The following is a 14103-nucleotide window of genomic DNA, read 5'->3' as shown; positions in this document are numbered from 1 at the left end:
TGCAGAATTTGACCTGCACTCTGGTAGGTCTGTCCTGACATCTGGCTTCATAAGTAAAGCTTTCCTTTCTCCTGAGCATAAAGTATGGTAACTACAATAGAAAGGTTGATTATCTACCTGGTAGAATATCCCCCACCAGAAGTTTTATGTTCACCAACCACCATAGCTCACATATCCATTGTTGCAGGTGTTAGAGAGTGTGGTTTTCCTAGGTTAGGCATAGTATTAACTCGTGGCTGGCTGCAGTTTAGGCTCATGTCAGAGTAAATGCAGCAACTCTACATGCGAGTCAATTCATACATACTACATTATACTAACAAGCACAGAATTTGTTCAGCATTTAATTTTCTGAAAATCTGTCGGTTGTAATGGGCTGCAAATGCTAATAGTTCAAAGTAGCCTTCTCTTGATGGCAATTAATGTTTCCTGGATTTTGCTCTCATCAACTAGCTGAAACACGCTTTGACTACCTGCCTGAACTGTGCTGCTGGGGATGTGTTAGAAGCAGATTTGATTGCAAGGTTTGAGAGGTATTTAGACAGACACTTGAGCAGGCAAGGATTAAAGGAACATGGACCATGTGCAGGAAGATGTTGGATATGCATCATAGTCAGCAGAGACTTGATAGGCCCTTTTTCTGTGCTGTGCTGTTCTATTCAATTTTTTTATGTCATACTCCAAAACCCTTCTTAATTTTCAAAGCACTTTTCACAGCTCAAGGGAAGAAGCTATTATTTTTGAAGATCTTCTTTAATTACCCATAACTTTGCATTTCTGACAATATTTCTTTCTTGACACCTATTTTTTCAGTGTCCAGAATCCAGCACCATACTCTGCTAATCCTGCCTAATTAACAGCCATACAAATATTAACAGGTCCCTTACATTTGCTGTTACATTCTGAAGAAATAAAATTTATGGATTTCATCTGTGTTGTAATGGTCATTCCTATCCTTCATGAATTGCTATAAAATCTGAAAATGCTGAAAATATTCATCAGGTTGGCAAGCATCTGTGAAGAGAGATACAGTTGGCATAGAGAAAAGTTGGAAAGCAAATATGTTATGCTGCAGAGTGGTGGGGAGGGGGGTGGAAACAACGGTTGATATGTTGGTGATGGATATTAAGAAGCACCCTTGCGATTGAACGAAGATTTCTTTTCTTTTCCTCTCCCTGAATCATTCTTCCATCTCCACCAATATCTAGTTCCCTTCTAGCAGCACATTCCCATGTCACTGCAGAGGTGTAGCACCTGCCCTTGTGCTTGTTCCCTTCCCAATATCTGGGGACTCTCATACTCCTTCCAAGTGAAGCAGTATACTTCCTGTTTAATGTACTACATTCAGCACTCATAATATTGTCTTCTTTATACTGGAGGAATGAAACACAGATTTGTGGCCCACTTTGAAGATTTTGCTTAACCTGGGTGTTGTAATTAATTTTAGATTTCTAGTATTTTCATCTGATTTAATTCTTTCAGTATTTTTGTGCTGAGAAATAATATGTTTCGCATATCTTTTTGTCAAATTATTAAGTAGGTAAACTATTGTTGATTGCTCCATCAATGAAAGCTAATATTTTGTTTCAACAGTACAGATTTTCAGAAGAACAACCCTGTACATAAACTGACTGAAGAAGAGCTGTTGGCATTCACCTCGGTAAGTCCTTCAGTCTTTTGTGTTCTCCTTTCTTGTTGCATGCCCTTTTCATTTGAGATTGATACTGAGCAAACACTGGCTGAAACATTTCCAGCTCTTTTCCACGTTAATGCATCCCAGTTGGGTGGAACCCCTCATTTACTAGAGCTAATGGAATCTGAAAAATGTATGCAAACTGAAAGTCTGGGCATTGTATGGGTGAAAACTGAGGAGAAATAAGTATATTTTTATGGAAATCAGCGCTGGCATTATGAACTGGCACAGACATTTGGAGTCACTATTGGACTTGAAATTGGTTAATTTTTTGCAGACTATTAGAGGATACATTTTATTCATTTTTTAAAAAGGTTTTATTCCAGTGTGCGATCATGTTAATTTCCACAAATTTGTCACAATTGTTCCATTTCTGGGATGTTAGTGGCTTTCGTGATAGACTATTTCAATCCTACTGAACAAACATCGGTTTCATGTTCTTGGAAATACCTCATGACCCCCAATCTCAAGGTCTCATTGGTCGTATAATGTGATACATGGAAGTTGTTTTTTGTCCTTGAATTTCAGCTTTGGATGTTTATCTTCTTATATATTTATTATATTGCAATTTGGTGGAGGATATCAAAGATCTTCTTAGATTTGGCAAATATGAAGTATTTCTCATATTAATAAGATCAAAAGAATTTTTTGCAACACACACAAAATGCTGGAGGAACTCAGCAGGCCAGGCAGCATCTGTAGAAAAGAGTACAGTCAACATTTCGGGCTGAAACCCTTCGGAAAGCCCAAAACGTCAACTGTACTTTTTTCTGTAGCTGCCGCCTGGCCTGCTGAGTTCCTCCAGCATTTTGTGTGTATTGCTTGGATTTCCAGCATCTGCAGATTTTCTGCTTTGTAAAAGAATTTTTTGATTTGGTTTATTATACTCTCACAGGATTAAATATATTTGTTTTTTTAAAAATATGATAGAATTGCAAACAATGTAGATGGTAGAAGCCTGTTGAAAAATCTGTGCAACCGTCATCATAAAAGCCTTTTGGACCATGTGCTTTTGAGTATAGCAGTGTGGTTGAGTTAGAACCTTTATCCTTTGGTGGAGCCATGTGCTGATGTTTCTGTGCACTGTCCCTGTGCTGTTTGAGATCGTAAGCTTCAGACATACACCTGATTTTCTTTACTCCGTCTGAAGCCTTGACCCATGGCCCTACAATGATTTCTCGCAATGTCTCTGTGTCTCTCCACACCTCCTTCAACATTTCCTGACAAAGCTTTTGGATACAATTCACAAGGTCTGTTCAACCTTATTGTGACATTTGTTGATATGTGTAAGCTTATTTAATGGTTGTTTAAATGCAGCTGTCAAAGCATTAACATCAATAAAAAGCTTGTTTTTCTCTGTACTCAGTTGATTTTAAACCTACATAGACCTATACCATGACCAATCTAACCCTTCCTACCTACACTGCCTATAATATTCCATTTTTCTTACATTCACGCACTCCTCTAAGTGTCTCTTAAAAGTCCCTAATGGATCAGCTTCTCTCACCACCCCCAGCAGAGCATTCCAGCCACCTACCACTCTGTGTTTAAAAAAAATCACTACCTCTAACATCTCCCCTATATTTTGCTCCGCTCACCTTAAACAGCTGTACTCTGTTATTAGCCATTGCTACGCTGCGGAAAAAGAGGTGCTATCTGTCTACTCTATCTATCTATGCCTTTTATGACCTTATACACCTCTATCAAGTTGCTCCAAAGAGAGGATTTGTAGCTCATTAAGTCTTTTCACATAAGAAGTGTTCTCTAATCCAGGCAGCATCCTGGTAATTCTTCTCTGCATCCTCTCTAAAGCTTCCATATCTTTCCTATAATTAGGTGATTAAAACTGAACACAATATTCTGTGTGGTCTAACCAGAGATTTATAAAGTTGCAACATTCCCTTGTTATTCTTGAACTTAATCCCAAACCCCATCTAATGAAGATCAGCACACGGTTCACTTTTTAACCACTCTATCAACTTACACGGCAACTTTGAGGGACCTATGGACTTGCTGAGGAAGTAAAAGGGGAGGGGTTTAGTAAGCTTGTAGATGACACAAAAGTTGAAGTTGTGGATAGTGTGGAAGGTTATCATAGATTACAATGGGACATTGGAAAGATGCAGAGCTGGGCTGAGAAGTGGCAAATGGAGTCCATGCCAGAAAAGTGTGAAGTAATTCATTTTAGAAGGTAGATTTGAAGATAGAATACAGGATTAATGGCACTAACCTTTATGTTATCTGCAAACATACTAACCTATTCTTTCACTTCCTTATCGAAGATCACAAAGAGGAGGGGTCCCAAAACAGAACCCTGCAGAACACCACTATTTTCTGACCTCTAGGCAGAACACATTCCATCTGCCTTCTGTGGGCAAGCCAATTTCAAATCCAAATTTCAAATTTACATGGATCCCAATCCTCATGACTTTCTGCATAGAGAGCCTCGTCAAACGCCTTACTAAAATTTGTATACACCATATTCAGCACCTTATTTTCATCAATTTGTTTTGTCACCTCAAGAAAGTCTTATCAGGCTCATGAGGCGCGACCTGCTCCTCACAAAGCCATGCTACTGATCCCTAATAAGACTGTTTCTCCAGTTGCTTGTAAATCCTGATGTAATTCACTGTTCTATAATTCCCTGGATGCGAACTATTACCTTTCTTGAACAATTAAACCATCCTCCAATCCTCTGTTAGTACTCCTTTGGGCAATAAGGATTTAAAGATCATTGTCAACAACCCAGCAATCTCTTCCTTTGTATTCCATGGTAACCTGGAATAGATCCCATCTAGCTCTGGAGACTTATCTATCCTAATGTTTTTCAGAAGCTCTAGTACTGCCTCTTTCTTAACCTTAACATGCTCCAGCACATTATTGATATTGGTATTGGTTTATTAGTCCCACCTGTACCAAGATACAGTAAAAAACTTGTCTTGACTAGCCTGTTCTACTCTGGCCTCACATTCGTCAAAGTCTGTCTCCGTGGTGAATAGTAAAGCATAGTGTTTATTTAATGATTCAGCGTGGAGTTGGCCCTTCTGGCTCTTTGAGTCACGCTGCTCCAGCAACTCCCGACAAACCCAATTAACCCTAACCTAATCATGGGACAACTTGCAGTGACCAATTAATCTACCTAGTACATCTTTAAACTGGGGGGGGGAGTGGGGGGGACTGGATTACCCAGGGAAAACCCATGCATCCCACGGGGAGAACATAAAGACTCCTTACAGACATTGCTGGTATTGAACTTTGAACTCCAGGGCACACCAAGTTGTAATAGTGTCATGCTAACTACTATACTACTGTGGCGCCCATACATTATGGACCTCCTCCTGCTCCTCTGCCTCCAGGCACACTTCCTCTTTTATCCCTGATCAGTCTTGCTCTAAATCTAGTCATTGATTTGTTCTTCATGTTTGTGTAGAATTCCTTGCGGCTTCCCTAATCCTACTCGTCATCGCCTTCTCTTGTTTCCTTCTAGCTCTCCGAAGTCACTTCTGGACCTTCTTCCTGGCTCCCTTATAACCTTAAAGAGCCCTGTCTAACCTAAAACTAAAACTTTCTTTCTTCCTCTTCCACCTATCTTATCAACCATGGACCCTTCATCCTACCATCCATTCCCTGTCTCAGTGGAACATTCCTATCCAGATCCCTATGCAAGTGGTCCCTAAACAACCTCTACATTTTTGCTGTGCGTTTCCCTGAGAATATCTGTTGCTAATTTATGCTCCGATATTCCTGTCTGATACCATCATAAATAGCCCTCCCCAGTTAAATACTGTCTGCTCCTGTCCTGTTCCATGGCTATGCTAAGGGTCAGGGAGTTGTGGTCACCATCTCTGAAATACATGCCAACCAAGTGGCTGTCTCCTGACCAGGTTCATTGCCAAGTATGAGATTCGTTAATGGCCTCTCTTCTAGTAGCCTGGCCACATAATGTGACAGGAATCCTTCCTGGACACACAAAACTGCTTCTGCCCCATTTAAACCTTTTGCACTAAGGAGGTGCAAATCAATACCAGTGAAGTTGAATGCATCCTTATTAGATAGCATTCATGCTGTTGAATGTTTACTGATTTGAGGGCACAGCACTTGATGTCAAGAATGATATTAACTTGTGCTATTCTGGGACTTGATCTTGCTTGCCATTGGAAAGGAAAGGCAGATTGGAGGTTCACGGAGGTTCTCTTCTGAATGGATACCAGCAGATCACAGAGCAGTCATTGTGCAATATGAGACCATACTTTATGACTGGTCTTGGTCTGGATTTTACGATTGGCAATATAACTTAAGTTTGAAAATATGCACCTCAGTCTCTTGGCTAAAGTATCTATGTAACACAAAGAGATTAACAGATGGTCATGGTACGGAGCATAGATCAAAATGGCAAATCCAATGAACATTAGTTTATTTACTTCTATGCAACCCATTGCTGAAAAATTCATCCTCATTGACAGTAAAAGTGCAGTTTTATGTGTCTGAATACAATACCCTATTCTGAAATATTGCTCCATTGACTTATAGTAAATGCAACTAAAGTTACAAGGTATAAGGCAACCTCCAGCTGCTATTAAATTGTGCCTTTTAACAGTGGTGACCAAAGACAATATTTTTCTTCTCTCCATTAGTTTTGAGGCAATTTGATGTTTTCCTTGTGTTATAAGCTTGCATTATTGAAGTGTAGGGAATAGCTTGATTGTTCTTTCGTAGGTACTATTAAAGGAAGACCACCGAATGTCAGCATAATATGTGGATTACAAATCAGCTTGCGTAGTGTTAGTTTGGCCTCCCTGTGGGTGGGGCATGTAATTCATATTCATATACATCTCCATATCCACTCTATTGAAGGCTCTCAGCATTTGGTAGGTTTCAATGAAGTCACCCCTGTGATCACCAGGCTGTGATGCAACCAGTCAGAATGTTCTCCACCATATATCTACAGAAGTTTGCAAGAGTCTTTGGTGACATATTAAATTGCCTTAAATGTTGGGAGATCCGAAAATATTGATATTTGATGGAAAAAGGATGACTTTTGCACAGATTACTGAAAGCTAGCATGCATTAGATTATGAGGACACCCAGTCCCCGTTTATTGTCATTTAGAAATGCATGCATTAAGAAACGATACAATGTTCCTCCAGTATGGTATCACAGAAACACGAGATAGACCAAGACTAAAACTGACAAAAACTGCATAGTTGTAATATATAGTTACAACAGTGTAAAGCAATACCGTAATTTAATAAAGAGCAGACCATGGGCACGGTAAAAAAAAGTCTCAAAGTCCCAATAGCCCCATCATCTCACGCAGACGGTAGAAGGGAGAAACTCTCCCTGCCGTGAACCTCCAGCGCCGCAAACTTGCCGATGCAGCACCCTGGAAGCACCCGACCACAGCCGATTCTGAGTCTGTCCGAAAACTTCGAGCCTCCGACCAGCACTCCGACACCGAGCACCATCTCTGCTGAGCACTTCGACCCCGGTCCCTGGCCGCCGAGCAACAAGCAAAGCCGAGGACTCGAGGCCTTCCCCTCCGGAGATTCTGGATCGCACAGTAGCAGTGGCAGCGAAACAGGCATTTCAGAAGTTTCACCAGATGTTCCTCCGTGCTTCTCACGTCTCTCTCCATCAAATCAGGATTGTGCATGGCATCCTACTTGTCAAATAACAGATATTCATCACCGGAGTGACCGCTGCGAGCTGCGTCGCGCTGCCATCTTCTCTTCATGTAGTTAGAAAGGCACGAGGATTTGAGTATAAGAGTAAAAATGGTTTGCTACAATTGTATCGTACCTTAGTTATACTTCACCTGGAGCACTGTGTATATTTAGTCTCTTGTTCCAAAAATGACATACCTGATTTACGAAACAAGTTCCCAATGTGACAGGAATATCCCATCAAGAGCCAGCAAGCAGGCAAGGTTTCTATTCCCTATAGAGTTTAGAATCAGGTAACTTATTATCACGGTCATGGTAGTATGATGTGAAATTTGTTGTTTTGGAAAAGCAGTATAGTGCAAAGTCTAAAATTCTATAAGTTACAAATTACATTGTTTGAAAAAGAAAGGGATAATGAGGTTATAGTCATGGATCATTGAAAAATCTGGTAGTAAGTGGAAAATAGGCCTTTCCGAATCATTGTGTGTTGGTTTTCAGGTTCCTGTATCTCCTCCCTGGTGGTAGTAATGAGAACAGGACATGTCCTAGGTGGTGAGGATCCTTAATGGTGGATGTCACTGACTTGAGAAATTCCCTTCTGAAGGCATCCTCAATGATGGGGAGGCATGTACCCATGATGGAGTTGGTTGAGTTGTCAACACTCTGCAGCCTTTTGCAATCCTGGTCATTAGAGCTCCCTTAGCAGGCTGTGATGTCACCAGTCAGAATGTTCTCCACCATATATCGATAGAAGTTTGAAAGAGACTTTAGCGATATAAGATATAGATATAGCAGCAGAAGTAGGCATTCAGCCCATCGAGTCTGCTCCGCCATTCAATCATGGCTGATCCAATTCTTCCAGTCATCCCCACTCCCCTGCTTTCACCCCATACGCTATGATGCCCCGATTATCTATCTCTGCCTTAAATACACCCAGTGTCTTGGCCTCCACAGCCACTCGTGGCAACAAATTCCACAAATTTATCACCCTCTGACTAAAGTAATTTCTTTGCGTCTCAGTTCTAAAAGGACGTCCTTCAATCCTGAAGTCGTTCCCTCTTGTCTTAGAATCCCCCACCATGCGAAATAACTTTGCCATATCTAATCTGGTCAGGCCTTTTAACATTCAGAATGTTTCTATGAGATCCCTCCCCATTCTCCTGAACTTCAGGGAATACAGCCCAAGAGCTGCCAGACATTCCTCATACAGTAACCCTCTCATTCACTCAATGTTCTCAAACTCTTAACGAAGTAGAGCCACTGGGCAGAAGAATAAGAGGTGGGCTTGCTGAAGTGCGCCGAATCCGGAGAGGGATTCACCGAATGGATGAGGAGAGGTGTTTCCTTGGCTGAGGAGTCCAGAAGTATGGCATTTAGGACTGAAGTCAGAAGAACTTTGTTTAACTCCTCTGGTTTGCTATGTGGAGTTAATCACCGATTTCTTCAAAACAGAGATTCATAGACATCTGGATATTGGAGAAATCAAGCAATATGTGGATAGGGTTGGAAATCGGTATTGCGGTAGATCATCTGCTTTGTCATGTTGAATAGCAAGGCAAGCTCAAATGTTCAAATGATGCACTCCTCTGAATTATTGCACTCTTAAAGTATCTTGTACCGTCAGCTGTTTATTTTGAAATGGTAATAAAATTTGACACGGCCGAAACAGGGTAGATGTAATACAAATTTTGATTCTTTGGCATGGAGAATTGTACGGTCAGAGAAAAATCATGACTTCTTGTTAATTATATGACAAGTACAAACTGTGTGTATATTCTTGGCAGACATTTTATTGCATAGTAATCTCAATCCTATGAATGCCCTAATTTAAAAGTCACAATCAAAGTGTCTGCTTTCAAGCAGAAAAACTTACTTTGCATTTTGAAGGAAAAAGAGGTCACTTCTGAGAAATTATCACACTGTGAGAGGACAAAACTAAATGTTCTTTTGATATAAATGATGTATCACTAACATGATGGAAAAGTTTGTGTCCTGGTGTGCGCTCTCGTTTTCATAACTGAAGAGTTTAAGATGGCTAGTTCCATAATTTTTTTGCAGTACAGACTTGTCCAGCATTGAAGACAATTTAAACAAGTAAATTTTAAGGCAGAAAACAGAAATTGAACAAAGCTGAACTTGAAATTCTCTAGAATCCTAAATCGTGAAAAAGTCTAAATGAATAAAATCCTTTTGAATGTGGTGTCACCACCAAAAAGTTTTTGTTTCGTCGTGACTTCTTTGATGATCCTTAAGTTATTTTGCAATGAACTTTGCCTTGTTCATTGAGTTTGTCAGCTTTGGGTCTGAAGCTCTGAATTGCAACTGAAAAGTATATGTTAGTATATGGAATTATTTTCTGGTATTGACATTAAAGATTATATGAAGCCACAGTCAGTAGAACTCAGCCAGAGCATATTACACAGTTGTTAAAAGGGTTAAAGATTTATTTGTCCACATTTATCCACATTTACCCAGAACATACAGAAATAGGACACAATATACCACATGCACAGACATAGTAGGTCTTATGAAGTGAATTGAAAATACATGTGGACTAGGATGTTAACTGTCCTGTTCTATCACCAGTGGGATCATCAGTTGATCTGCCACCTGTCTTCAGGAGTTTCGGCCTGCTTATGATCAAGACTCCCTCAAGGTGGTGGGCCAGCAGTGCTAAAGCACCACCTCCCACTGGTGAGCTTAAAAACTTAGCATCTGCCTCTATCAGAGTTATTGGTCACTTCCATCCAACAGATAGTCTACTCTTCAGGTGTGTATGCAACTACTGAAGGGTTTGCAAAAGATGTATACACTGTCCGACTATCTGCCCCTCTGGACATACTTGGTCCACACCCATGCTGATCCTGTCTCTGCTGCCTCAGCTACAACCCTGCTGGTTGACTTGATCTCTCTTCCAGTGAAGCCAAGGTCACGCAGCCACTTCTGGAACGTGAACGCAATAAACACAATAAACCCACAGCAGCCTACTTCGAATGGATAGCATGAGACCTTCCACCCTCTGTCTCTGCACTCTGATCTTAATTCTGCATACTTGGTTAACTTGCGCTCATGGGCTTCATCGATGTTGTCTTCCCAGGGGACTGTGAGTTTACCAATAACCACTTCTCTACTGGTGTCAGACCATACGATTATATCTGGACGCAATGTGGTGAAAGCTATTTGCTCCGGGAAACTGCCTTTCCCATCCAGGTTGGCCTTGATGCACCAATCATTGGCTGAAGAAAGTATGCTTGATCGTGGGCCTGCGCTGTACACCCTTGACTTGGAGCCTTCTTTCACAAATGATATGCAATGTTCTGTGCAGCATGGGGCACTGGGATGGTAAGCTATGTCCGGCTACTGGGGATTGCAACATTGGTGAGGCTGCTCGGTACTCCAAGCCACTTCTTCACATACTTGTTGATCTTCCATTCCATTGCCTCAACATGGGACATTGCTACTTCATAGGCAGTTAGTGGCCACATTATCCATGGCATCAGTCCGTACTGCAAGCACCACAACTTCAACTTGCCAGGCAAGCCACACTTGTCGACAGATATTTGACCTCTGCTGATTTGTTCTCCTGTCTCTTGAACCCTCTTGGTGTCTCTCAGCTCCTCTGTGTACCATCGCCCGAGGCTCTTAACTGTTGGTCCTGAATGGATGGAATCTGCTCTCCACAAAGGGTGAAATGAAAGTCAACCAGCTTTCCTCTTCTAAGAAGAAGGCTCCTTGACTTCTTGGTCTTGAACTTCATTCTTCCCCAATCCATTAGCTCCTCAAGTCCAGATAGTACATTTTCCACTGCCTCAATGCTGGGACCTAAAAGGATAAAATTGTCCATGAACGCTCGTATTGGTGGTAACTCTCCTCTGCCATCAAGTGCGACACCTGGTCCCACTGATTCTGCAGCCCTCACAATGACCTCCATGGCTAGCACAGAAAGGATGGGTGAAATCGCACATCCCATTGGGATTCCGACATCCAAGCTCTGCCAAAATTTTATTTTTAAAATAAATTCTGCTTGAGAAATGAAATGCATTAATATAAAAATGTGAAGAAGATGCAGACGGTAGAAAGTAAGAGGTGTTAAAATGTGGGAAAGAATAAAAATAGAAAATCCAACTTGAAGACCAGCAAAGTTTGAAAAGCAAACAGAGTTTTATTTGCCATTTGGAAAAAAGAGCTTAATAATTTGACTTCAGCATTTTGACAGAAAGTTATAGAGAAGTAAAGGATTAAAACAGGCCATTCAGCCCATCAAATCCATAAGATCATAAGACAGATCCTGCTCAGCCCCACTCCCCAGCCGTCTCCCTGTAACCTTTGTTGCCATGTCCAATCAAGAACCTGCCAAGCTCTGCCTTAAATACACCCAACGATCTTGCCTCCACAGCTGCATGTGGTCATAAATTCCACAAATTCACCGCCCTCTGGCAAAAGAAATTTCTCTGCATCTCTGTTTTAAATGGACACCCCATTATCCTGAGGCTGTACCCTCTTGTGCTAGACACCCCCACCATAGGAAACATCCTTTCCACATCTACTCTGTCTGGGGCTTTCAATGTTCAAAAGGTTTCAGTGAGGTGCCCCCTAATCCTTGTTAATTCCAGCAAGTACAGTCCCAGAGCTATCAAATGTTCCTCATATGATAACCCTTTCATTCCTGGAATCATCCTTGTGAACCTCTTCTGAACCCTTTCCAATGTTAGCACATCTTTTCTTAGATGAGAAGTGCAGAACTGTTCACAATACTCAAGGTGAGGCCTCACCAGTGCCTTATAAAGCCTCAGCATCACATTCCTGCTCATGTATTCTAGACCTCTTGAAATGAATGCTAACATTGCATTTGCCTTCCTCACCACTGACTCTACCTGCAAGTTAACCTTTAGGATGTTCTGCACAAGGATTCCCAAGTCCCTTTGCATCTCAGATTTTTATATTTTCTCCCCATTTAGAAAATAGTCCGCACATTTATTTCTACTACCAAAGTGCATGACCATGCATTTTCCAACATTGTATTTCATTTGTCATTTCCTTGCCCTTTCTCCTGGTCTGTCTAAGTCCTTCTGTAGCCTCTCTATTTCCTCAACACTACCTGTCCCTCCACCAATCTTTGTATCATCTGCAAACTTGACAGCAAAGTAATCTGTTCCATCATCTAAATCATTTATATACAGCATAAAGAGAAGTGGTCCCAACACCAACCCCTGCGGAACACCACAAGTCACTAGCAGCCAAACAGAAAAGGATCCTTTTATTCCCACTCGCTGCATCCTACTGATCAGCCAGTGCTCTAACCAAGCCAGTAATTATCCTGTAATACCATGGACTCTAAACTTGGTAAGCAGCCTCATGTGTGGCACCTTGTCAAAGGCCTTCTGGAAGTCCAAATATACAATATCCACTGCATCCCCGTTATCTTCCTTACTTGTAATCTCCTCAACGAATTCCAACAAGTTCATCAGGGAAGATTTTCCTTTAAGGAAATCATGCTGACTTTGTCCTATCTGGTCCTGTGTCACCAAGTACTCCAAAGCCTCATCCTTAACAATTAACTCCAACATATTCCCACTGAGGTCAGGCAAACTGGTCTCTGATTTCCTTTCTGCTGCCTCCCTCCTTTCTTAAAAAGTGGAGTGACATTTGCGATTTTCCAGTCCTCTGGCATCATGCCTGAGTCCAATAATTTTTGAAAGATCATTACTAATATCTCCATAATCTCCACCACTACCTCTTTCAGAACCCTAGGGTGCAGTTCATTTGGTCCAGGTGACTTATGTACCCTTAGGTCTTTCAACTTTTTCAGCACCTTCTCCCTTGTAATAATAACTGCACTCACTTCTCTTCCCTCACGCCCTTCAACATCTGGCACATGCTAGTGTCTTCCACAGTGAAGACTGTCAAGTCAAACTAGAGTTTCTAGAAAGTATTGGGACCTAGAGGCAAAAGAAAATAAAATTTAAAAGTAATAGCAAGAATCCACTGATAGACTAGATGGAACCTGCTGCCTGAGTGCTGCTTCTGCCCGGAACATCGGGAGGACCCGGCAGCATCACAGCGGCGGTCTGGGAGCAGCGTTGGAATCTGCAGTAAGATGCTGAACTTTAAAGAACTGTTTTATGGAAAAGAGCACTGCTGTCACTGCATTTTGGGTTAGCGCTGGCTTCACGTCAAGGGGATCATCGCGCGCAGGCGCTTCTGGGAAATGGCGCGAGGTTTAAGGGGAGCTCGGGAACCTTCGGGAAGGCATGCCTGGTTTGAAAACGTAACGGTCTATGAGGGAGCGGAGAGGTGCAGGTCGGAATCCGTCTACAAAGTCCGGAGAGGTAGCCAGATTTTTCGACTTATGACTAGTGTCTCATGACTTATTACTTGTGACTAGTGACTAATGTCTAATGTCAAATGTCTAATGGTTGATGGAACTAATGGAACTATCAAACTGCCGCATTTGCGAAAAATAAAAGGAGGAAAAAGAAAAAGTTGTTTGGTCATTGAGTAGAATCTAGTTAAAAATCCTTCGGGTAGACACATTCAATCTCTTTCAAGTGGGGAAGCTGCCCATGTTCAAAGAAGAAAAAGAAATCCAGTCTTTGTCAAAACTGATGCAAAATACCAATTAGTTCATCTGCCATCTCCCTGCCCTTGTTATTATCTATTTGGCCTCATTTTCTAGTGGTCCTATATCCACTTTCATCTCTTATTTTTACATACTTGAAAGAGCTTTTACTATCCACTTTGATATTGTTT

The 14103-nt window shown here is 41.4% G+C and overlaps 1 protein-coding gene across 2 annotated transcripts in view; it reads left to right on the top strand.

The window, feature by feature from the left end:
• The window catches only part of ttc27 (tetratricopeptide repeat domain 27), a 299781-nt gene that overhangs the window by 116364 nt on the left and 169314 nt on the right, over nucleotides 1-14103 (top strand). For both annotated transcript variants that reach the window (XR_010018883.1, XM_063055545.1), the window contains exon 9: nucleotides 1591-1657. Coding sequence is in view for 1 of the 2 variants with exons in the window: in XM_063055545.1 (XP_062911615.1) it covers nucleotides 1591-1657 (67 nt within the window). In the remaining variant the exon portion in view is untranslated. The remainder of the gene's footprint in view (nucleotides 1-1590; nucleotides 1658-14103) is intronic.

The sequence above is a fragment of the Mobula hypostoma genome, chromosome 8 (assembly GCF_963921235.1).
Source record: "Mobula hypostoma chromosome 8, sMobHyp1.1, whole genome shotgun sequence".
In the NCBI taxonomy this organism is placed as follows: Eukaryota; Metazoa; Chordata; class Chondrichthyes; order Myliobatiformes; family Myliobatidae; genus Mobula; species Mobula hypostoma.
This window is presented reverse-complemented; position numbering and strand designations above follow the sequence as displayed.